Genomic DNA, 26,163 nt, shown 5'->3' on the forward strand with positions numbered 1-26,163 from the left:
CTGCTTCCCAGCAACCATCTGCAAAACTCAGGCGTCTTTCTCTTGCCAGATTTTGACAGGAAGACACCAACCCACACAGGTGGGCTGTGTGATACAAATGCCTTTGGCGTATGAAGTAGTAGCCACTAGCCATCAAAGAGAGTTAAACATGTACTTTCACCCGCGAGGTATACAGAAAAACTTCAGATAAAAAAAGAGGGTCAGAAATAATCTCTCCACTTGTCACATTATATCCAGTAATAATAAGTTCTCTCTCTTCCCCTCTCCCATAACTATTTATTTTCAACCTCGCAATGTGCTCCTTCAGTCAGACTAGATGTCACATACGTTTAATTATTTATATGCTTGTTTTTTTGTCTAGACTAGGGGTGCAAAACCTCCTGCCCATGGGCCAAATATGGCCCTCAAGGATTCTACAACTGGCCACGCCCCTTCCCCAGCCCAAGCCCCTTTCCCCAACCATTGGTCATGCGTTCGTTTCCTGGTTTTTGTGCAATTCCCTGCCCCCATTCTAAAAGGCTGAAATGCCTCTCCTAAGGTTTACGTCACTGGAAGTGGGCCCATTCAGAAGACACCTTAAACCATGGTGAATCAGGCCTTTTGCTTTATTCACCATGGTTAAAGCCGTGGTTTAAGGTGTCTTCTGAACACTGGCTTTCTGGCTTAACCATAGTGGTTAAAGCCATGGTTTAAGGTATCTTCTGAATGGGGCCAGTAAGAGCTTTAAACTAAATTATCCTGGTATTTTGGAGTTTTAGCCCAGCCTCTTTTTCCTTTGGCCCACCCACCTCTGGAATGCAGCCCCCAAGTGCATCCTTGAAATGCAGCCCTTGGCTGAAAGAGGTTCTGCACCCTGACCTAGGCGAGCAAAGTTGCTTACATTAAAAAATAGTCATCAAACCACAATGAAAGTGTTTTTTTAAAAAGTGGGTCCATTATACATAATAAAATGAACAATTAAAAATGGGCAGACCCATCTATACTCACATTGTGCAAAGTTATGACATGCAGCAGTGCCCTAGAAAAATAATGTCATAGTGGTCAATAAAATGTATATTAGGTACAACTTCAGTCTATACTAGCAACAGATACACATGGTAAGAAAATAGGTGTGGTACTAATTAGGCAGGTACAGTTGCGACTGGCAAGAGGCTCACCCACTACAGATATCAGCAAGGTGAAACTAGAACATGGACCCATGCACACGCACATAAATAGGTACGGTTAGAGGTTATGTTGGATGTTGCAGGCTACACACATTACAAAACACCACGCCCTCAGCGCCTGCTCTGGCACTGTGGTCCAGAAGGAGACCAAAGTTGATAGTATCAAAAAACACAAAGAAGTCTAGGAGGATCAACTACACCAAGCAGGATACTGCACTATGAAAGTGGTATGAAAGCAGTATATAAGAGGCAGGATCCACACTACTGCTTTATAGCGGTATTGAAGTGCACTGACAACTGTTGGGGCCCATTGACACAGACCACATACCGCTTTCATACTGCTGTATCCTGCTTGATGTGGCTCCTGCCTTTTATATACCGCTTTCATGATGCAATATCTTGCTTGGTGTAGATTAGCCCGGGGTTGCACTCCCCCTGTCCATCTCCCTCCACAGATCATCTACCAGGATGACCAATGCAGTTTCCATCCCATAACCAAGCTAGAATTCAAACTGAAACAGATAGAAGAAAATCAGTTATCACCCCAAACTGTCTGGAGTTAGATGCCACCACCTTTCCCAGCACCATTAAGTTTAACAGGACTTACTTTCTAGCAAGCGTGTTTAAGACTATAGCCTAACTGGTCTATTAACAAGCGCATTTTAATGTATGTCTACTCAGAAGCAAGTATCCCTGATTTCAATGGGGTTTACTGCCACAGAATAAAAATACAGAATTGGAGCCTTAAAAGAATTTTATTTAATTTATTTAATTCATAACCCGCCTATATACAAAATACCCTAGTGGAATATTGCACTGGAGGATGAAAACGTTTTGTTTGCATAGAAGGGGATGTATTTAAGTTTCATTGAATATTGGTGCTTTGTTGATTTGAAACTATTTTAAAGAGCTGCAATGCTTACTTTATGCACCTGACGAATGAAGCTGTGCCTATGGGCCGACACATTGATTAATTATTTAATGATTAATTATTTAATTGTAGCATCCTTGGTGTGTTTTTTCTACAACAGAAAAGGAAACCACAAAGTTGCTCTTTTGCAATATGTAACAATTATGGCCCTATTTCTGCTGACAACCTACAACCCGACTGAGAGACTTTTGCCACCTCCATCAGCCAGGTAGGCCCACCACAGCCTGAGCATGAGCATCATCATCATCATCAAAGAGGGGCCGGTCTTGTGGCGTTGGCCCCGCCCCTTATGCAAATCAGCGCTGAATCACGCTCACCTGAGAGAAAATAAGCCCCCATGCCAGCGAGAACCGAGAAGCCCTGGACTGAACCACACCCGCCTGGGGCGGGGAAGGAAGAGGTGGCCAAAGTCTCTTCGTGACATTTCCTCTCTCTATAGACAAAACGCGAGGAGGAAGAGATTTTTATTTTTTTTTAACTGGCTTAGCTAAAGAAATCAACCGGAGCGGGCTGTGTACTCATGAGCAGCCCTCTCTCCCCCCCCCCTTACACACACTTTGGCACGTTCCAAAGAAGGAAGGGCGGAGGGTAAAGAGGGAGGAGAGAGACCGAGGAGGAGGCGGGCCCAACGCGGGCCACGTGACCCTCGGGCCGCCGCCATTTTGTCCTGCGGTGGCTGGGTATTTAGAGCAAGCCCCGAGCGCAGTGGCGAAGCAGCAGCAGCCGGACGAGAAGGAGGGACCGGGTGGGAGAGCGCCGCCGCCCCTGGCAACACCGACACCGCCAGCAAGGCCGCTGTGGTTAAATTGTCTTTTGCCCGCCATCTTGCCGCCCCTCACCAGGACTTCTAACAGCCCCCCGGCGGTGGAGGGAGGAAAGCAAGGAAGACGCGGCGGTAGAGGGCTAAGGACACCCCGCACCGCCTCTCGTTGCTCCCGGTGCTCCTCCCGGTGCAGCTCGGTTCCGACGTAGCCGCCGCCGCCGCCGCCCCCCGTTTTTCCTCTCCGGGCCAGCTTCGTCCAGCTCAGCCATGTCGACCCCGGCCACCACTGCTGCTCCCGAATACTCCGCCTTCTTCGCCGTCATGGGCGCCTCGGCTGCCATGGTCTTCAGCGGTGAGGCACAGGAACAGACCGACGGGGATCGGGGTGGGGGGGAGGAGAGGAGAAAGGGGAGGAGATGCCGCTGTGGAGGTTGCTGCGGCCTTATATAACTGGGGTGGGTCTCATCCTGACGGCAGAGAAGGTGCTGGGCTTGGCTAGCCCAGGGTGGCTCAATGCAGCGGTGCCTGCTTTTTGCATCTCTTCCCTCCCCCGCCCCATGAGGGGATCGCATGGCATAGGGGGGCAGCTTCGCCTTCGCTCAATCCTGAGATCCCCTGCGAGGACACCTCCTGGCTGCCTCTCTGACCTCGTTTTTTTATAATTTATGTTTTTGCCTCGGGGATGGGAGGCGCCCATCCCCTTCCCCCACCCTCCAACCCCCCAGGAATCCATCTTCCCCATCCTCTTTTTTTTCGCTGGAGTTGGCAGTGCGTTTGGGGGGAGCAGCGCTGGCATACTGCTTTCCTCCTCTTCCTTGCCCTTAATCCCCACTCTATTGAAAAAGAGAAGGATCTAGTAGCATTGTCTCCTTCCGCCCCCACCTCGGGCTCGGTATAACCCCGGTATGGAGTGGGGAAGGATTGGGAAGCAAGGAGATTCCTTCCTTCCTCTTGGCTTGGACATGGCGATGCCTGCAGAGGTGCTGCTTTCCTTATTGCTTGAGCCTTTCTTCTGTCGAATAATGGGGGAGGAGGGCTCCCTCCTTTTAAATCTGGGAGAGGTGACATGTATATATGTGGCTGAATATTAACCTCCCTGATCTGTATCCTCCTTGCTGGGCTGTATCCTCTTCGGAGTCCTTCCTTGTTCCTGCCTTTCCTAATTCCAGGGCTTGGTTTAGGCGGCCTGCCTTTTTTCCTTCTCCTCCTGCCACCTAATGGCTGCAGGGATGTTCCAGCCCAAAGACAGTGCGGGGGCGAAATCCCAGCCCAGCTGGAGTTGGACACGCGCCTCCTGTCACTTCCATCACTGTTTGCTGCAACCTCTATGCCTTTTTATAAAAAATTGTTCTGCCCCTTTGGAAGCTTTTGGGGCGCTCTCAACCTTCTGCCACCCCTATTCTTACCAGTTGGCTCATCCGGGGTATTTGGAAGTATTGGGGGAGGAGGGAAGCTGCTGCTTTGGGAAGGCGTAGCAGAGGGGCAACGAGGGTGACGTCATAGAGGATGAGTACCAGCTGGTGGCGGAGCCCCTGGCTGACCATGTGACTGCAGGGAGGGAGGGAGGGGGAAAGAGATTGCTTTTGCTGCCTCTGCTGCTTCCCTGCATGCCACCTTGGGTGTGCTGAATTAACCTAAGCCTAGCTTATGCCATGTACACTTTCCCTCCCTCCAGGCCAGTGAGCCTGGAACATCTTCCTTCTGACTGGTGGAAGTGCTATTTTTGATCAAAGACACTTGGCCCAAGTCCCCATCTACTGTGAGCAAAACCTAGCTTATCCTTGCAGAGCGATAGTATGCAACTTGGGTTCTGCTCCAAAGTCCTATTAAGGCATTGTGGTTTCTCTGCAGTTGCATAGTCTGTGTTAAAAGGCCCAGGAGGCGCTGCCTCTACACAAAAGGGCTATCCTAGCAGTGTCATTCTTGAGCCACTGTATGGGCTTATCAGCTCAACACACGTTTGTTCAACTGACACAGCATTTTGTTTTTAAGTAGAGCAGGCTTGTGAGATGCAAAATTACAGTTTTGCAAGAGCATGCCTGAGTTTTGAGCATGATGTACTGAGAGATTGTGCGACCTACTGAAGGGGTGGCTAAATCTTCCTAGAATTAATGTCTGCTTGGTGAATTGCAGTGCGAAGCATCTGAGACTACATAACTTATAGTTCCTTCAGTACAGTCTATTCTGCTTCAGTTTTTACAATCAAATTTGTCTAGGACTTGTCCAGCAGTCCACAGTTAATGATATTGAACCACTTAGTTGGCCTTTCTCCTCTAAATATGCAACAGTTGTCAAATTACTTTTGATCCAACTGAAGAGCTCTTCCAAAAACATAATTTACTTAAACTATACCTTTAAGAAGATTTAGATAGAGAAGCTTAACACTGCTAGTGCTAATTACAAAATGTAGAAATCATTAACTTTGCAAATGTTTTCTTTAACAAGAATAATCGAAGAAGCATTGCTGAAATTGCAGTTGTAGAATCATGTAGAATTCTCCTCTTGCGGAAACATTGTTGTCTCCTGATACTTAAATGGGGGTGGGGGTGGAAACCTTGGCTTTCCATTCCTAAGAGTGATGTACGGTACCAATTGTGCTTGAGTGTCAGCATGGCTATAACTTATCTATATCATTCCTTTTACTCTTCAGGTTGTAATTGGGAGTAAGTTCCATTGAAGTTAGTAATCATGCATAGAGGTTACTCTCACAGGAGAACGTCCTATATCGAATCATAGAATAGTTGAGTTGGAAGGGGCCTATAAGGCCATAGAGGCCAACCTTCTGCTCAATAGAGTTCAACTGGGCTAATGCACACATGAATGGTACTAGCGTACCCTCTGAATTTAATTGTTTGTCATTACGTCTCTATCTTTAAGGAGTTTAGGGTGGTGCACAATGTTTCTCCACCCATTTTATCCTTGCACAAGCCTGTAAGATAGGCCCAAGGTCATACAACAGTCTTCATGGCTGAGTGGAGATTAGAACCTGAATCCTCCTGCTACTGCTCAGTCTAACCACTACACCATGTGGGTTCTTATTATCGGGGAGAAATTGCTTTAGCAAGGCAACTGCTATATCTTCTATACAACAGCTTATAGGGTGCTAGATTTCTAGACCAAGCTTAGCCAATGATTGGGTCTTGAAGGAGTTCATATGTATTCGGTAAGCAAAATTGGTATAGAAATCCTGGCACAAGAAAGTTATGATTTCCAAAGACTAGTTTCAAAATTCTGCTTACGAAATGTAACTTTATTTTTAAAAAAATGTTAGCTGGCTTCTTAATATGGTTTTGTGTGTCAGATAAATTTCTGAAGCATCAGCTGATAGTTTGATCTTGTAGACCACTACAGTGAGGTTGTTGTAGCTTGTAACACTGATATGGAGGTATTCGGCTTGGCCTGAAGTGATAAATAAGCTATTCATGCTGGTGCTAGGGTGAAAGACCTGACACCGTATCTGCCTCTGTCTTGGCACAAATGTTGCTTTCTCTTGCCACCCTATGCAAAATAATTACATGCAAAGGCTTTTAGTACAGCAACAGAGAGTAGAGAACTCAGTGGCTTCCCTTTCTATGTCAATCAGTTGTAGAACCAGTGAAAGGTTTAAAGTGGCTTTTAAACTGTGTTCCCGGATCACTAAGGTCCTTTAGTGAGAAGACTGGTAATGGCTGCTATGTTTTCAGGAAGATGGCTTGCCTGCCATTTTCTTCCCTCTGGTGTGCAGATTCATTGGGCTGTCAGCTGCATTCTCAGTTTCAGGATTGATAACTAGATCCAAAAGCCCTAGCTGATGCTCTGGAACAGAGGTGGGAAACCTATGATCCTTCTAATGTTGTTGGACTACAACTCCCATCACCTCTGACCATTGGCCATGCTTGCTGGGGATGATGGATGGAGTCCACATTTAGAGGGCCACAGGTCACCCACCCATGGCCCAGAACATGCTCCACAATCCTTTTGACACAGATTCCTCATCAGATATGCCAATGGGAAGGATTTATAGAAGGAAGAAAGCTTGCAAATGACTAGTCTAAAAGGCTGAATATATGATATTTCCAAGTGTTCTCATCCTAAAGCAGTGAACAGAAGACTTGCATTGCATTTCATGTCAGTAGCACTTCAATAGCTGAAGTGATATTGAGTATTGTTGCCTTCTCTGAGGTAGTCCTGTCAACAGATGAATGATAATTGGTCAGTGCTTGCTTTTGACGGACTTGTTAGACTAGATCAGATCAGGTTGCTACATATACACTCAGCACTTTTGTCTTCATGTGAAGAGCACTTCTTAGCAATCCTGGCTTGGGTACTGAAAGGTTCATTAATCAGTCTTCATTTCACAGAGCATACCATCTCAAGATGCTTCAGTTGTGCACCTCTCTGTAATTAAATTATGCTGGACAAAGTTTGGTTCTTGGTGGATGTTCTGTTAAATACCTGAGCACCTTGACTGCCAGTTCATCAGTGAAAGGGACTGGCATTGAATGCTAATCTTTTCAGAGTAGGGGGCAAGAAGCAAACCTATCAGAGACAGACATCCCAGGCCTTTGATCCACAGTGACCTTGTTCAGACGACACGCTAAGCCACGGCGGTTAAGCATTTTGAGTTAAACCTTATGGCTTAGTGTCATGTAAACAATGACTTTTCATGTCATGTGAACCATTCCTAACCACGGTGGCTACATAACCATGGTTTGAACAGGCCCAGTGTCTTGAGATGAATGACTTAATGCAGGTGGGAGGGTCATTGTGCATTGCCCTGGCATACTGTAAGCAAAGAGGCTGTATACCATGGTTCCTTATGAGCTTTGAAAGACTAGCCTATTACCAATACGTTCAGGCATTGTTCTGTATTAGCTGGTTTGAGGCAGAAACCATGTTGTATAAACACCTATGACTTAGCCCTGTGCACTAACTTCTGATGATAGTAAACAGCTCATATAACCCATTCTGGTCATGGCTAGCTAACCTTGTGGTGGCCGGTACCTTTCTTGGATGCCAGGACTACTGTGACCTTCAAGTGGTCAACTGCATTAAGCAATGCTTACTCAGTGACTGCTCTCTAGCCTCAAGAAGTATTTTGTGGCCTTTTCCTGCTTCATTGGACATGTGGGTGGTTGTCAGATGCATCTGAGTGATATGACTGTCTAATCTTTCCATGTAACATGGCTGACCAAGATGTTCCCATGTAAGAAGGAAAGGGAGGAGACAGTATTTCCAGTGATTAGAAGTGTCAGTCGGATTGCCTACTTGTGGTGCTTGAACTAACATACTGATATAGCTATGCAAGGCTCATGGGACAACCTATCCAATCAAACAGCTGCACTAGGAATCTTCAAAATGTTGAACATAAGTATCTCTTCAAGCCGTATATGAACAGGGCTACTTACTGAAGTGCTTGAGTAGCTTCAGAAACTGGACATCACCTAGAAAAGAAAGCAAAATCTAGCTTTAGATTCTAGGTGCCAACTTAGAATAGTCTAGCTGGGGAGGCGATTTCTGCTTTCAACATGTCTAGCTTGTCCAATTGCTTTCAGAAGACGGAAGCTGAGGAAATGGCATCTTCCACCCTACTCTTCTTACAAACTAGATCCCGTGACTAGATCTCTATGTGCTGTACCCACCTACAAAGCCTAGTCCTTCCCACCTGTACTGGTAAAGTTCCCCCTGCCCCCAAGATATCCAGGTTAGCCATAGACTGTTAATATTTCATACAATATGGTAGATCAGAAACAAATAGATGTGACTGTATTCCACATGTAAATTACTTGGAGAAAGAGAAGGAGGATTAAATTTGGTGGGTACTTAAGCAGTCATTAACACCTCATGTCAAGCTGATCTTTAAGAAACTTCTCGAGTTCATCACTAGATGAACAAGTCAGTGAAACCTGGTTAGGCTTCTGCTCAAGGTGAGACAAAACAACTGAGAACATGTCTAAAATGACTTGTTATTTTGTCATCTATTTCATTCTTGGGTCCTTGAAGCAAACTAGTCATCCAAGACACGATTGTGTTGGCATAAATGTTGCTACTCCAGAGGAAGCCTTCCTGCTTTCAGTCTCGGCTGACATAATTGCATAATCCCTAAAGGCTAGCTCTGTTGATGACCAGGTCATGTTCTTGTGGTCCCAAAATGCTGCAAAAGTATGGTAAGCTTCTAGAATATTTGTGAGGAGATCATGGCTGTAGATTACAGGGAGAACCGGGTAAACTGAGAGGTGTGGAGAAAAGTAGATGTCTGACCCTGAACACAGATGTCTTCTGGTCTTTGCTTTCTTTGGATTCACTTTGGCCATGAGGTTGATTCATCGTTGCATATGTGCTGAATGGCCGTGTGGTCAACTGGAGCATCTGGTGTTAAGGCCATGTTAAGCGTTCAGAGCTACCTGGAAGTGGTAGTCTCCCTTGTGTGATCTACAATACTTTTTGAGACAAATTGCAAATCTTGTGGTTGGGGAGCATTGCACGCCTTTGCCAGTAATTGAAGCTTTCATGATCCACGGCCAAGAAGATTTTACAGAGTACTTGTCCCAATTTCAGGGAGGGAGGGAAGGTGGGGTTAAAAGGAAAATAGAGATCTTGAGGCAGCACTGCAACCCCAACAAGTAGGCCACTTAAGCCTTGATGTACCTGTGTCTCTCCAGTTTCTGGATATGAAACCATTAAAGTTTTGCCCCCTCCAAAGAACCCCAGATGTGCTTCCAAATATATGCCCATATGTTTTACACCTCCTTGCACTGCTTCAAATTCCTGCTAATCACGGGGTTCCCCTGGGCACACTCACCTTTCCCTGCCTGTAACCCAGACATAAGTATCAAAAATGGCACTGTTGCCCCATGCTCCCGAAGGGTTGAGTGATACTGTTTGCCTAAATAAGACTACCTAAAAGAGCAGGGATCCCTTAAACTAGCCTTCCCCCAGCCTAGTGCCATATAGATGCTGGCCCCATTCAGAAGACGTTCAGTGCTTTGTGGTTAGCTTAACCAAGTTAATCTGTGGTTAACTCTAACCACATGCGGAACACTAGCACATGACACTGTTAACCCTTTTGTGGCTCAGGATTCCTTAACCGAATGCTAACCGCAAACCAGTTAGATGAGCTCCTGAGTCCTCTGGCTGCTCCGCCCGTCATTTTAGTTCAGTCAACCATGTCAGCAGCCATTACTAATATAAATCTGCCCATTCGTCAAGTGATTCCTGTGCTCTCTGTCTGGCCACTCTTTCAGAGGCCAGGAATTTTTGGTTTTTTTAATGGAGTGGTGGCACCATTCTACTCTAGCAGGCATTTTGAGTGGGTCTGCAAGTTTTGGCAGGTGCTGTCAGCCATTTTCAGGAGTATCCAATGCAGTACGCTTCCCAGGGCCATTTTGAGCTGGTCAGCCAGCGCCGTCCAAAACGCATGCGTGAGCCTCATTATCAAGAAGAGACGTCGCAATATTAGGACCAGCAATGGGCTAATGGTACAGCAATGAGGTAGAAAACATGGCTAATGAGTATCGGGGAAGTGATGGGGAGTAAAAACATAATACCCTAAGTCCATGCCACTGTAAAGAGAGGTTATTGCTCGAAAAAAGCAGCCGATGATGCGAAATGGTGGCCGCAGTGTGTGTATAAGTCAAGCAGCAGTTCGGAGCAACGATAGAGCCCGCTGGCTAGAGCGGGCTACTTAGGCCACTCTGTGGTGGAAACTCTATGATTTTGGCCCCTTAACTACAGACATGTGTCCGATGACACCTTAAACCAAATTTTGTGCCCCTAACCATGCTGCGTAACATGGTGAGGCTGACCACAATATGGGTAATGGGCTCTCATGGTTAAGAAGAACGCATGTCAGATGACACCGTTAACCCTGCTGCTTAACCAAAAGCCTTTAACCAGCAAGGTTAATGGTGTCATCTGAACGGGGCTGCTGTAGTCTGGAACATCTGGAGGTCACCAGGTTGGGAAGGCTGCCTTAAGCTCTTTCCTGAATTTCCATATGCAAGAAATGAACTGCTTTAACAGCAGTTGCATTTGGGGGAGAAGAGCCTGGCCGGGTCCATATGCATTTCGACTTTAGAAACTTTATAAGTTGCTACAAGAAACAGTGGAGAAGCAAAGGTGCTTCCTTGAAATAAGGGTTAGGCAATCAAGAACTTGTTAGTTTGCAATTTTAGAGAAAGTTGCGGGGTGGGGCACACAGGGCACTGCAGAATAAAAATGCTCACTGGAATAGTTGCTTGTGTCCTAAAGGGAACCAATGCCTGTGAAGTAAATGCTTGGCCCTTTAGGCAGCTCTTGCCTCAAGTCAGCCAAGCAAATCCATAGAAATTACTCAATTACTCAAAAGGCTTTCCTCCTGTCCTGTAGGAAGCATAACCATCAGCTGTGAAGAAAAGCCTGGCTGATTGCTGTGTGAATGGTGTTCATGCAAAATCCTGCTAGGCTGCTTAGTCAATTGCATACCTGTGGCAGCCTTCTGAAAGTTAATTAGTGAGAACTGAACTGAGCTGTGTTGTAATGGTTAGTCCAACACTTGAAGTTACCATTACAGGATTGCACCCTGGAACGGAGTAGGGGCAGAAGTAGTATATCACAAACCCAGTAGGTCAGAATCTAGTTTGATACATCCAGGGGCTTCCCAAACATCTATAAACACCTGTTGCTTGAACCTTTTCACAAGATCATACTTGGTAGAAAATGGCCAACTCAAATGCTCATGAGGCTTTGCAGCAGCTATCAAATGTGTGTTGTAGGCAAATAACAGACATTCATCTTAATGTCAGGCAATGCCAGCATGGCTTTTGTTTTGCTACAAGACCCATGGCGAATAGGATTAAGCTAAAAAAGTGGGCATAGTCTATCTGATGTCCATGGTATGCCAACCTTTTTTTAAATAGTCCTACAATATCTTCATTTGTATCCGCCCTTGCCTTTCAACTAATAGAAATGAGTCAGGGTGAGTGTGCTTGTGGCCTTGACAGCTTTTCTGTTGAGCTTGCAAAAACATGTAATAGGAAGATGCATTGCTTTCTGTAGATGCAAGCTTTTCCCTAACTGGAGCAATGTGAAAACATCAGGATTGCCAGAAAAGCTGCTATAATAGAGGCTGATCTCTTAAATCCATTTCAAAATACCATGGAGTTTGGTTCTTAATTTAGGAAACATACTGAAGTGATAAAATGTAGTGACAAAGTCCAGATAAAACTTCAGGGTGGCTCCCTTTTTCCTTCTAGGGCACCCCTAACCTCTGAACCCCTGTTAGCCACTAGCACAAACAACCTACAGAGGCTGTGCTTCTAGCCTGATTTAGACTTGGGTTAGCTTAGTCATCCTGTCAACTTAAACCTTTGCTGATAGGAGGTACTTCCTGCATGAACCTAGAAAATGGGCCATCTCCTAAATCAGCTTTCTTCGACATGGTGCTCTCTGGCTGTTTTGGGCCACATCTCTCATCAGACCCAGCAGGCATGGCCACTGTTCAGGAATGATGGGAGTTTTGGTCCCATTAGGAGGGCACCAGGTTGGGGAAGTTTGTTTTATAGAAATTATGTGTACCCTGACCAAAGGCTTGCCTAATTATCATGAAATCTGAGATGCTTAAGGTGAAATAAGAAGTAATTGCCCGTTGGCTTTACCGTCTGGGCACTATAAAGTTGTCTCAACTAGTTTGATTAAAATAAAGCTTGGCAACCAAATTTTATTCTTGAAATAAGTCCTTGTAACCTGAGGTGGTACACAGTTCCCTTGTCTTCAGTATTTCCAAATAGTAGAAAGCCCCAGGGAAAGATCATAACTGGACCTTCTGGTTTGTATAACAGTCCACTATAAATGGTCCTCCTTCTGCAACAGTGTAGTAGATGTGCAAGCATTGATTGGTTTTGTAGCTAAGGTAAGCAGAGTGTCCTATCCTTAACACTCATAGGCACATGATGGCCAAAACACTTCTCTAGATCATGGACTTGCAGACATTCTTGTAACACTGTGCCAGAATTGATATTCCTGTATAGAAGCTTATAAATGGCAGTAACACACCACATGTTAGATGCTTAGTTGAATCACTTAGTTATTACGAAGTCTCCAATATAAAAATATAGCTGGTGCTAGATGTTGTCTAAGAACTTAAACAACAAAGCTTTAGCTGCTCTCTGGAACTGCCTGGACAACTTTTGGAAGTGGTCTTATGACTTAGTACTTTACTCAAATACAAACCTGTGCCAATAAAAGGTGAACTCTGCTACACAGAAGATTCCTCTCCATTTGAGAAGTCCTGTTCAAACACCACTAGATTACTTAAATTCCACCAGCTGTTGCCTGCACTTCTCAGCCACTTTAAACATTTTTTACTTATTAGAAATACTTCTTCAGCTAACTTCTTACAATACATATTCCAGCAAGATTATTGGATAGCAGAAAAGGGAAGGTGATTGGCTCAGAACAGTCTTTCCTGTTTCCCTTCCTGAACAGGTTGCTTTGATCCCAAGTTGCCCTTTTATTTAGATAAGGTGTGTGTGTGATTTTCATCAACTCTCCCTGGTGCTACCCCCTCAATTCTGCAACAGCAGATATTTAGAGGATTACAGAGGGAAGAGAGAAAGCCCATCTTGTGAACTTAGTCTGTTCCATTCATGGAAGAAATGTAAAATCAAAGCCCATCTTTTTATAGTGTCAGTAATGTACATGGTACTCTACAGAATATTCTGGAAAGTCCCTTTGGCAAGTCCCTCACTCAAAGAGCTTGTAATCTATATAGATACTCTAGTAACCCCTTCACAACTGCTTAAACATCTGCTCTAGAAGCAGTCTGTATAGTACTACTTTCTCCCCATCAAAGACTAAATAGCTTGGGACTAGAACTAGTAATGTAAAATGTCAGGCTTTCCTGGCACAATTATGAAACTATGTGAAGATGCAAGCTACTGGCAGTGTGCCATGTTAAGTAACATGTTGAAGTAAGCAAGCAAAATTTCATATTCTTATCTGGTTAACGCTGACTTAGCTGTAAAGGTTTCCAAGTACTTCCATTTGCTAGGACATGAGGTTGTAGAATTGGTGGTTTTACTAGAGCATAATGGCTAACTCTTCAATGCATGCTTTGAGCAGCCATTTTGCTTTCTTGAAATCTTTCGTAGACTTCTGATAAGCTGTTGAAAGAGCTTACTAATGTGACAGTGATTGGGACAAAGCTTGTTTGCACAAGTTTGCTTTCATCGGTACTTCTGTTAGCATCTTGATCTAAGACTTCTGTAGGGTAGAACAGTTGACTCCTCACTCAGTTTAATGATTTGGTGTGGATTGTCCTATCCTTTTGATCTAATGCTTGCAGTATGGAGTGCTTTTCTTCAGGATTCCAGCCAGCCACACCTTCCTCCAGGATGTTCCTCTACCTCAGTGATTCCCAAACTTTTTCAGGTCACTGCCCCTTGGTTCCACAAACTCATGCCCAGTGCCCCCTACCCTACCAAAATCATTATTCAGAATAGCAGTTTTCAGTGACCCATTAAGGAAGTTAATAACAATAAAATTCAAAACAGTAACAATTAATTGAATATTTATTCAAAATCCAATTACCTTTTTTTAGTTTATTCAATTAAACTTGATCCAGTGATATCATCTTTTCAAAGTTTGATAGTCATTTAGCAAGAATATTAGATATCACATTTAGTAACTAAAGTAGAGTACCTCACTATTCTGTAAATTCTTAATGTGATGGATGGGCTTGATGAAGCGATACCAGTTTCCCAATGTCTGGTTTAAAGTCACTTAAGCTGAGTCTTAAATCACCACGTTTAGTAATCTGGAGTCAATTTCTTTGCTTGGAGAGAAGTAGGCAGACCTTTCACCAAATATGATGTTGGAAATACAACCAGGAGCTTCTGAACCACTCTCCATAGTGCAGGATAGCAATTCACCATTAAAAGGACTCTTCTTAAACGGTATTAATACATGTGTGGATTCTTCCCCTATATGGCTTGGGACCAAACTACCTTCTCCCATAAAAATGTCCCTGGATTTTAAGACCTTCTGGAGAGCTGCTTCTCGGAAAAGACCACCTCGAGCGCCCCTTTGCCTCTTAACGCCCCCCCCATGCAATCCCACCACCCCCAAGGGGGTGGTACCACCCACTTTGAGAACCACTGCTCTACTCCTTCCACTTTTGTGTTTCTCAGCTGATAATCAGCCATAGCCACTGAGAATGCTCGGTCCTCATTGGGTTGCATTTTGAAGACTTAGCCACCATTGAAGAGTTTGCTACTTTAGGGGCTCTTACAGTTATTTTTAATAGCAATCTTCGGGATCGCTTCTCTCTACCACAGCCCCCTGCAGATGGGATATTTTTTCCTTGATAGTTCTAAAGCACTCCAATTATCTTCAGTGAAATTCAGGGAGGAAATCCGTTATAGACCTGCTTTGACTTTCAAAGGCATACTTACTTGGGAGCAAGTTGGCATTGAACACTTGAATTTGTAGGCTTACCCTGGATCAAGAACCTCACCTGCTGGCTCCCTCTGTGGCACCGTTTAAGGTTTCCTTCCCCAGCCTGGTATCCTCCGGAGGTTTTGAACTTCCAACTCCTCATCAGCCACAGCCAGCATAGCTAATGGTCAGGAATCTTGGGAACTGGTGTCCAAACCATCTGGAGGGCACCAGGTAGAGGGAAGGTGATCTAGAGGATGGATTTTGAAAGACGGGAGGCAGGACACTCAGAGCCTCTCTACCTGGTCACCTTTCTCCAATGCTTGGCAGGAAAGTATCTGGTGTGGAGCAGGTGTAGACTTGAAAGGAGGACAAACAGAAAGATGTTGTGCTTGTATGACTGAAATGCGGTAAGGCAGGTGGCAGCAGTTTATTACCCAGTGTGGACCGTAACATATATATATTTAGGTGTGGTGTCCAGAACTGAACACAGTATTCTAAGTGTGGTCGCACCATAGATTTGTATAAAGGCAGTATGATACTAGCGGTTTTATTCTCAATTCTTTTTCTTATAATGCCTAACATGGAGTTTGCCTTCTTTACAGCAGCCGCACACTGGGTTGACATTTTCATTGAGCTGTCCACCACAACCCCAAGATTCTTGTTTGGTCACTGCCAGCTCTGATCCCATTAGGTTATACTTGAAGTTGGGCTTTTTTGCATCCCCTTACACTTGCTTACATTGAACCCCATCTGCCATTTGGATGCTCACTCTCCCAGCTTGGAGAGATCCCTTTGGAGCTCTTCACAATCCCTTTGTGTTTTAACAACCTTAAATAATTTGGTGTCATTGGCAAACTTGGCCACTTCACTGCTCACTCCTAATTCCAGATCAATTCCAGAACTTGTGCTCGTAAGATCTGTGCACAGACAAACTTCACTCACAGCTGAAGATGGGAAATGAAAATGATGTTGCTTGTAGCTTAATCATCTGGCCCTAACCATGTTTGTATGTCCTCCCTAGAGCGTGGCTGAAGTCGCTTGCATTTATGATTCTCTAACAAGCTGTTGCTGCAGCAGATTTTCTTTGTGGTAGATTGACTGAAATCACACCTCCCATTTCAGATAATAAACTAATGCTAATTGCTTGCATTTTTATGCCTTTCAAACAAGCCCTGGATACATCTAGTCCACTGTCCTATTTCTGACAAGTTCGATGACTCTGAGACACTGCAAGCAGGGCGTGAAAGCATCAATGCTCCCTTGTTGAATGTCTTCAACATCTGGGATTGAAATTTAAATACATTTCCTAGGTAGGATAACTCACATTCATCCCATGAATAAAAAAAAAACACCCTTGACTAGCTCCACAGGCTGAAAGGGAATTTAAACTAGTTTCCTAAGCACTAGCTTCCAGTGCAAACTGATTTTTAAGGGAGGGGAGTTTCTAAATGCAGTTTGTGATATGGTGTAGCATTCTGTTCAAAAGGGAAGAATTAAAACCCCACTAGGCACATATAAGCACTTGGGAGTGCCTGAAGCAGCTGCCTGCATGGCAACCGTAACTTGTTAAATATTTAAACACTGTTTTAGAAAAATGCATGATACGTTGTTCCTTAGAAAACTAAAGTAACACAGCTATCCTTTGGAAATCATTCCTGCAGGCTGTGTGCTCTGTAGGAACTAACATGTAGGCTGCCATGTTTGGTACAGCAGTCAGAGGTCTGTTTTGTACCTGTCCTGTGAAGCTGTGAATGGGATTGGGGCTTCCTAGCATGTATGTATTAAGTACACGTGTGTGACAACCAACCCAGGGCCCTTACATCAACCTTCCTCCAACTTAGTGTCATCCAGATGTTTTGGACTTTAGTACCCAGCCAGGAGTTGTAGTTCAAAACATCTGGATCACACCAAGCTGGGGATTGGCTGCCTTTTGTGAAAGGCAATCATAGCCCAAGGTCAAGAGAAACAGTAGGGCTGTGCATGTCTTTCATTTAGATGCCATCCTGCTATTGGCATCAAGCCTTGTCCACACTGTGGACAACACGCACGGAAGGTGGAGGCAAGGTACAACATCAACTCTTCAGTTCTTTGTCAGGCTGCCCAGTTGTAGTGACGTCAGTGTGTCTTGGACGAGGCTCAGCAAAATGGCCATGACTACAGCTAACAAAAGTGACTTTGATGCCTGGCATCTCCAGGTAGGGCAAGGAAAGAATCCCGTCTGAAACCCTGGAGAGCCATTGCTGCCAGTCAGTGTTGGCAATACTGGGGTAGATGGACCAAAGGTCTGACTCGGTATAAGGCAGCTTCCTATGTTCCTAGAACATGGGGCCCACTGCAATCTCTTGAAGAGGTAGGCAGGAAACCTGGAAGATATGGGCAATCCTATATCTACACAGGACTTGCAAAAGTCTGTAATGATCACATGCTATAGCACCTCTTGAAACTGGCTGTCTTGTGGCATGGGTCTCTTTGCATAGTAGAAGTTTTTAGAATGGAAAAAAGAAGTGAAACCTCCTACTAGCCGACCTTGGCCCATGAAAGTGTCTGAAAAGGCCTCTCTAACCTGATTAAATAGGCTGGCACAAAAGTTACTGACATCTAACAGTTTTCAGCACAACCTTATCCAAAAAGAGTGTTATGCTAGGATTAAATAGCCTGTCACTGTTTAGAAAGGCACCGCACCTTTGACCTGAGCATCAAATCCAGCGCTATCCCAGAAAGGAGGCATGTAAACATACCCATGGCTTGGAGACATTGATAACAAAAAGTGCTTCCCCGATAATACAAGCTGGTATCTTGTAACTTTTCAACAAAGAGTCCTTAACTTTGAGACTTTGCTCCATTGCATGGCTATTTACTCAGTGTTCTTGTAAGGCAGCTTTCCTGGAATAAATCTCAAGACTCTGGGGAAGTACCCTTAGTGGAAAAACTCCAGTGGCATTAAATGTCGCAAATTTCAGTTTCTCTTTCTTCCCTTTCTAAGTGAAGTCTGGTTTCTGTTCAACACAGCTGCAACCAAACCAGCTTGAAGCATGATTAGATCTAGATATTACTAGATGTTTGCTGCACAAAGCTTTGTGCATAGAGGCAGCCTTGGGAGTGTAGATTTAAAGGGGCTAACATCAACTATTTGACCTTTTTGCAAGGTACAGAGGTATTTATTTATTTATTTAATTACATTTATATACCGCCCCACAGCCGAAGCTCTCTGGGCGGTTTACAACATTTAAAAATAGTAAACATTAAAAGTATACAATTTAAAAACACACACACACACACACACATAAAAACAGTATAAAAACAACAGTATCCATTTAAAAACAACAATTGTGGGGTCCATTAAAAACAAACTTAATGTTGTTAAATGCTGTTAAAAAGCTGTTAAAAATGCCTGGGAGAAGAGAAAAGTCTTGACCTGGCGCCGAAAAGATAACAATGTTGGCGCCAGGCGAGCCTCATCGGGGAGATCATTCCATAGTCGGGGGGCCACCACTGAAAAGGCCCTCTCCCTTGTTGCCATCCTCCGAGCTTCCCTTGGAGTAGGCACTCGGAGGAGGACCTTAGATGTTGAGCGCAGTGTACGGGTAGGTTCATGTCGGGAGAGGCGTTCCATCAGGTATTGTGGTCCCAAGCCATGTAGGGCTTTATAGGTTAAGACCAGCACCTTGAATTGGGCTCGGAAACATATAGGCAGCCAATGCAAGCGGGCCAGAATCGGTGTTACATGCTCAAACCTCCCTGTTCCAGCTATCAATCTGGCCGCCGCATTTTGCACAAGCTGCAGCTTCCGGACCGTCTTCAAAGGCAGCCCCATGTAGAGGGCATTGCAGTAATCTAATTTGGAAGTTACCAGTATGTAATGTAATTGCAGCATCCTAGATCCATTGATATCATTTAGAAAACTCTGGAGAGCTGATCTCCAGGCAATCCAGCAGATTTACCAACTTTAAAACTTTAAAATCAAACTTGACTCCAAGGCATAGGTACTACATTTATGATTTTAGCCGAGTGCAGCAAATTTCTAGTACTACTGCGACACTAGAAAGCTAACAGGTCTACAAAACCTTGTTTCCTCGTAATGATGAACGTCTGGAGCTCCCTTATACTGAACCAGACCTTTGGCACAATTAGCTCAGTTTCTTTCCTATTCTGATAGGCCTTGGAATACTTCCCTGCCTGCCTAACTGACGTCTCTGAGCTGGTGATGCAGAGGAGTAAACCTGAGCCCTTCATGCATCCAAGGCATGTGCACTGAGCTTTCCATACTGCCAAAGCAAAAGTGGACAAGGAGTTGTGAAGATGTGCATAGCTTCCGTGAGATACTTTCTGGCTTGATACTCGCTGTGCGCTGTGTTTGAGGGCTTGCATGATAAAATAGTGGGAACGCTACCATAACAAAAGCAGTGGACTGGCTGACTTAAGGTCAAGTCATGAGGCTTGCTATGCTTTGGCACGGGCACATGTCTCCAGCAGCTCTTCACATCCCTGCATATAGGAAGGTGCTATTTAATTATCCAGCTTGAGAAATTAGCATGGAACTGAATGCACTTCATATCTCAGCTTCTGGGGAAAGGGTGTCAACATGCGTATCTGGAAATAACAGGCTACACTGACAAACATTGGAGTGGAGTTGGACAGCTCTGTTGTAAAATAGTGTGCATTTTGCCTTGTATTCTTTGTTCCAAGGATTGAATGTGACAGTCCCCATGCCATCATAGTTAAACTCAGAGACCTGGTTCACGTAACTCTAACCTAGGGTTTGTTGTCCTTCCCAGGGTTTGTCTGACAATCAAAGAAACTGTGGTTTGTTTTCTCAATCCCTAGATTTTTTGTTTCCCTCTTCCTTTGCCTGCTCACTTCCTCCCTGCATCCCAAATGCCTTCGTGGTGCTGTTGTACTGGAATGTAGAGTAGTGTCCTGTCACCTCTGTAGCCTGGCAAAACAACCTAGGAACAACCCTGGGTTTGCACATAACGACCACCCATGATTTAAACAACCCAACAAACCATGGGTTGTTCACGTTTAACAAACCATGGGTTGTTAGCATAGCTGCATTTTTAAATCGCAACAACCTGGAATTCAGCAACCCATACCATGGGTTAATGTTGCATGTGAACCAGGCCAGAGTGTATTTGACCACAATGTGCAGTAGCTAAAAGCGCTAGTTTTATTACTCTTTGCACAATAACTCTTGTCACTCTGGACTGCCCTCCATTTCCAAACAAGCGGTCTGTACTATAGTCCAATTATAGTTCTACTCAGTTGGGAAAATTGTTTTCCTAAACTACCGTGTGCAATTCTCTCGTGTTTAAAGTAAACTTGAAGTAGGAAAACTGGTCTAACAACGTCCTTCGAAGTGATGCTGCTACTCAAAAGTTTAATTAATAAAGCTGCTGAAGAACTACATAGTTGGAATGAGCTTTGCAACTCTTAAATTTTGGAATTATTTAATGAGATTGATCTCATTGTAGACATAATAGAACATCAAATGGATTTTTTTTTGTATTTAAATAGATACAATAACCTTGCATGTTAAAACAAATTTTCAAAAGAATTTTATAGAGCAGATGTTTTAGTTTTTTTTTAACAGGGGCTTAACTTGTGTCTTCTAAATGATGTCCACTTGAAAATACTCACCTGTGGCTTTTCGCTTCCTTCCAGCCTTGGGAGCTGCATATGGCACGGCAAAGAGTGGTACAGGTATTGCAGCCATGTCCGTCATGAGGCCAGAGCTGATTATGAAGTCCATCATTCCTGTTGTCATGGCGGGTATTATAGCAATCTATGGCTTGGTAGTGGCGGTCCTTATTGCCAATTCCCTCACACCTGGCATCACACTATACAGGTACATTTCTTTTGTGAATCATCAACGTTGAAAGCTGTGCTAAAGAATCAAATATTGCTAAAATGGCCCGATGGCATTCTAAGTCCAGGCTGTGGGGTGGGCAACACACAGACCCCTGCTGTGCCCCAAATACATCATTGGGGGAGGGAATGCCACCTGTTGTAGCTACAGAGCACCAAAAGGGTCAAAATTAGAAAACAGGGGAGGGGCTATAGCTCAGTGCGACAGAGCACATGCTTAGCCTGCAGAAGGTCCCAGGTATCCTCAGCTTCTCTAGGTAGGGCAAGGAAAGAATCCTGTATGAAACGCTGGCGAGCCCCTGCTGCCAGTCAGTGTCGACAGTACTGAGCTAGATGGACCAAGGGTCTGACTCCGTATAAGACAGCCTCCTATGTTCCTAATTTTTATTCTTCAGGGGGCTCCTTAGCCATTACAGACACCGTTTTTAATTTAATATCTACTTTTTAGCAACTATGGCGGGTGGCCCATGGGGGGGGGGGGCAAAAATACCCCCCAGATCTCCCAAAGTTGCCCACCCCCTGCTATAGTATATAAAATAACAATTCTATTCTCAATTCTTTGAAATCTAAGGTGTGAATTACATTGTTCAAGCAGGCAGGATCACCACACAGCTTTATTCTGGATAGATGTTAGTGTTACTCTGTTTGGCTTGAGGGATGGTGCCATCTGGAACATAGCTGCTTTGTAATAAATGGCAACACTTCCGTTGGCACATGCAGCTCACAACAGTTTTTTTAAAAACTGAGCAAGTGGAACTGCAGAGGCATTAGCAACTATGTCCCTGTAGTGTAGGCAGTCATCCTACAGCACAGAGAAACGTAACTCCCGAAATCCATTTAGCCAAGATGGGAGACTTGGAAATAGCTGGCTCAGCTGTCAACCTGGAGGGCAACATCTTCAGTACAGGTCTTGGGTTTAGAGACAGCACTGAGTTTTGTGTGTGTCATTTATTACCTCTTTGCTACATCTCTAGACCATCCAATAGCCAAAGTTCTCTGGGCGGTTCTCAAAAATTAAAATCTCAAATACAATCTAAAACAAAAGAGAGAACCTTGAAAAGCTTAACGCAGAGTAAAAATCCAAAAGCAGTGTAGATCTAAAAACCACAATAATACATTTTAAAGCTAGTTTTGCGACAAAAAATGTTCAGCCGGTTGGAAACTATTCCCAAATACCAACGTGGTAATGGCCGAGATCCAAAATTATTAGCATGTCCAGTGCGGGAGAATCTTTACTTGAAATTAGCATTTCGTAGAACTGGCTTGTTGCTTGAGTGTCCTGGCTAACCATTTTAAGTTCCAGGTATTTTTCTACCATGCTGCTGCTTTCAATTTGATGAGGCAAAAATACTTAAATATGTAATAACTCTGACTTACAATGCAGTGGTTAAGCACTGAATTATTCAGTGATACTTCATTTGAAGCATGTCTGTAAACTGATCCTCTTGCTACCTTAGACTTCAACAGGCACAGATACTCTCCTTGTGTGCCTGAAATGGGCTGAAACCCAACCGGTTTTAAACTTTCATGAGAAGTTGTAACTAGCCTGTGGCTTACTGGTCATATCTGCCCTGTAAAGAAATGAACAGCCCAGACAGCATTAGCTTTGGTATTTTCAGTCCAATTGAGACCCCTTAATGGAGAACAGTAGAACTATGATGAACAGGAATTGAGAGGGAAAGATTATGTGAAAACCTTGGAGGCAAGGGCCAATGGCCATACAACCATTTAATAATCCATTACAAGGAAGTTAAGAATAGCTTGCCAAGAACTTCTATGAATAGAAAGCTTTATTGCTGGCAGAGTAGAGTTGGATGCATGTGACAAAAAACCCCACTTTACACTAAATTGGATGTCTCTGACATGCCTTGGTATTTCCCCCTCAGAGATCTTACAGGGTTATCTCCTGGGCTTTAGGTTCTTCCAGCTGAAGATGTTATATGTATAGACTCACATGCAAGAAATAAGGGTTGTTTGCACAACACAGCAGCCCACAGTGGGCGATTTAACCCTGGGTGAGGTTGCAGGGTGCATGCAGCTGTTATTTTGAACATGCAATCCCCACTCAGGGTTGTGTCGTGCAAATCCAGCGAGCATGGGTTATGCGAGGGTTGAAACCATTCACATAACCCATGGTCTGTTTTAAGGTTATGCGAGGGTTGTTTAACCCTCGCATAACCCATGCTCGCCCAGTTCGCATGACACGACAATCCCGGAGCAGGGGTTGGATAAGCACTCTGGTGCCCATGGGTGCAACTGCTCATCCAAACCTGGGCCATAGTCTTCATAGGATATAGGTTTTTATTTTATTTTATTTTATTTTATTTATTTTTTTCAACAGCAACATCTAAACAAGCATCACACATAATACATACACACACATTGTACATACCCACAAAACTACGTATAACAACTACAATTACTAAAAAAAAATTTAAGGGTGAGGTTAGGATATATATTTCTTCCGTCCTTTTCATGCCAGAAATGCCCCTTATATTATTAATTACCCTTCGACCTAATTTACAACCTTGAATTCACAGAATTTGTTTTCCCTTCCCCCCTCTTAACCTAAAAACGGCAAACAAATCATTTTTCTCTGTCTCTTTCAAATATTGTATCAATGGTTTCCATTCCAACGTAAACGTGGCTGTTGACCTTCCTCTCATTATCTCTGTAATTTTTCCATTTCTGCCAGTTCTAACATCTTCAGCATCCAGTCCTCCGTTGTCGGTATTACTGGGTCTTTCCAATTCTGTGCAAAAAGTAGTCTTGCTGCCAAAGGATATAGGTTTAAAGCAGAGCTTAACTGGCAATTATATTGGCTTGCAAAGGGATTGTTTTAGCTAGGCACTTCTAAGAACTGTGGCAAATGAGCTCAGCCACAGAAGTCTCCAGAGCCTCTGTAGCTGCCTTCCCCTGGTCCCCTCCAGACTTGTTGGACTGCGATACCCAGAACATTGGCTGGAGGTAGGGAGGGATTCTGGGAGATGTAGTCCTGCACCAGGTTGGGGAAGGCTGCTCTATAGCTAATGGTGTGGTACCTTGTCCATTGCTTCTCTTTTTCAAGGAGTAGGGAATTCTAAAATTTATCAAGCTATGAATGTCAGGATCCATTTTTCAAGGAGTAGGTTTGGTTAGACATGGTTATTTATTTACAATATTTACATCCCATTCCCCATGCAAGGATTTTGGAGCGGGGAACAAATAGCATAAAAGAATAAAAACAGAATACATTTTTAAAAGAGGTTACACTGATTATGTGAAACAGTACAGCAAAGTTCTTCTTTGCCCAAGCTCGTTTCGCACCGAAGAATAACTGAAGGCTGCTGCACCACCAGCCGAGTTTGGCTTTATTCTAACGCCTCCCTAGAGGGCTAGTTTGACTGAAAGGGAGTTTTCCAAGATACTCCTTAACTAGGGTGACCCTATGGAAAGGAAGACAGGCCTCCAGTATCTGTAGCAGTTGCATAGAAAAGTTAACTTCCGCAGCTGTCATTTGTATGCATGCAGCACTTGGTGAAATGCCCTCTTCATCACAACAGTTAAAGCTGCAAGAGGCCTGCCCTCTTCTGTATCTGGTCAGGAGGGCAGGGCTCCTGCAGCTTTAACTGTTGTGATGAAGAGGGCATTTCACCAGGTGCTGCATGCATACAAATGACAGCTGCGGAAGTTTACTTTTCTCTGCAAACTGCTGAAGATACAGGAGCCCTGTCCTCCTTTCCATAAGGGTCACCCTACCTTAACAGGCCAGGCTTCACTAGAGGCAGGCGAATTCTTCCCACTCCACTCATGGAAGAACAGTGCTTTGCTGTTTGCAATTGGATAGCTTGTCACTAAACTTGTCTCTCTTGTCCTTCCCTTTGCAGGAGCTTCCTTCAGCTGGGCGCTGGTCTGAGCGTAGGCCTCAGCGGGTTGGCTGCCGGCTTCGCCATCGGCATTGTGGGTGACGCAGGCGTACGGGGGACAGCGCAACAGCCTAGGTTATTTGTGGGCATGATTCTGATCTTGATCTTCGCTGAAGTCTTGGGTCTGTACGGGCTCATTGTTGCCCTCATCCTTTCCACAAAAGCATAAGTAAGCAAAAAATCACCACAGAGTATGATGTTTAAAAAAAAAAAAAGCTGAAAAAAACAAAACAACTAAGCTCCAGAATGAAAATGGTCTCTCCACAATGTGTACAGTTGTCATCAGTTTGGTAGTTGATCTCTTGTAAATGCGCAATGTATGTTAGTGACTCGTCTGTCCTGTGTGTACTTCAATATCAAATACCAGATGAGCTGCCTCAAACCCTCTTGGCAAGGTTTGGCGGAAGCCCATGTGGAATTTTCCATCCATTTGCCATTTAGAGTACTTTATGTATAAATATGAACTAGAAATGGTAACTTTTTTCTCTTCACTGGATGTTTTATTTATAAGACTTGACATGTTCATACATATGGAGCAAGAGTTTTCAATTTCCCATGCTATATATATTAATCTCATATATAGGTAGATTAATACACTGTGGGGTTAATTGTAAGTGCAGAGAAATCCTTGGATGTAATTTGATTCTCAAGCGATTGCTGTCGTGTTGGAGTGTGAGACTGTTTGTGTTTATACAAATAACAGCAAAATGTCTGAGACACTCCTGTGTTCCCAGTAGTAAAAAAAAAACTGTATGCTCTGGCATCAAAGTTGTGCACCCAGTGTTGGGTTTCGCAGTTATACGTTTCCAGGTAATAAAATTTCCTCCACTACATCATTGTAAAGAGGTGTGTCTTGGTGTGATTTGTCTGAGAGGTGGACTCCTGGAACACAGACTCCTTCCAGCCCCCGGATGTAAATGCCTGCAGCGTACAAGCTACAATGCGACACAAGAAGTAACTTGGATCCTAGTTCTTGAAGTATGGCTATGCCACTTGTTCTCCATGCTGCTTTCAGGACAGGCCATAACCCTCTTCAACCACTGGGTTGAAGAACCCTCTGCACGACACTCAAGAGATGGACAGGAGCAGACTCTGGCCTCGTATGTTGTAAGTTACAACTGCAGCATGCATTTGCAT

General features: G+C 44.1%; 1 protein-coding gene across 1 annotated transcript; it reads left to right on the plus strand.

Moving 5' to 3' along the window:
* The first annotated feature begins 2,758 nt into the window (after positions 1-2,758).
* ATP6V0C (ATPase H+ transporting V0 subunit c) lies at positions 2,759-25,869 on the plus strand. Its single transcript, XM_063143025.1, has 3 exons — positions 2,759-3,212; positions 20,918-21,101; positions 24,988-25,869. The coding sequence occupies exons 1-3, from the start codon at positions 3,128-3,130 to the stop codon at positions 25,193-25,195; spliced, it is 477 nt and encodes a 158-aa protein (XP_062999095.1). The 5' UTR covers positions 2,759-3,127; the 3' UTR covers positions 25,196-25,869.
* The last annotated feature ends 294 nt before the right edge of the window (positions 25,870-26,163 follow it).

This window comes from Elgaria multicarinata, chromosome 17, assembly GCF_023053635.1.
Source record: "Elgaria multicarinata webbii isolate HBS135686 ecotype San Diego chromosome 17, rElgMul1.1.pri, whole genome shotgun sequence".
Taxonomy (NCBI): Eukaryota; Metazoa; Chordata; class Lepidosauria; order Squamata; family Anguidae; genus Elgaria; species Elgaria multicarinata.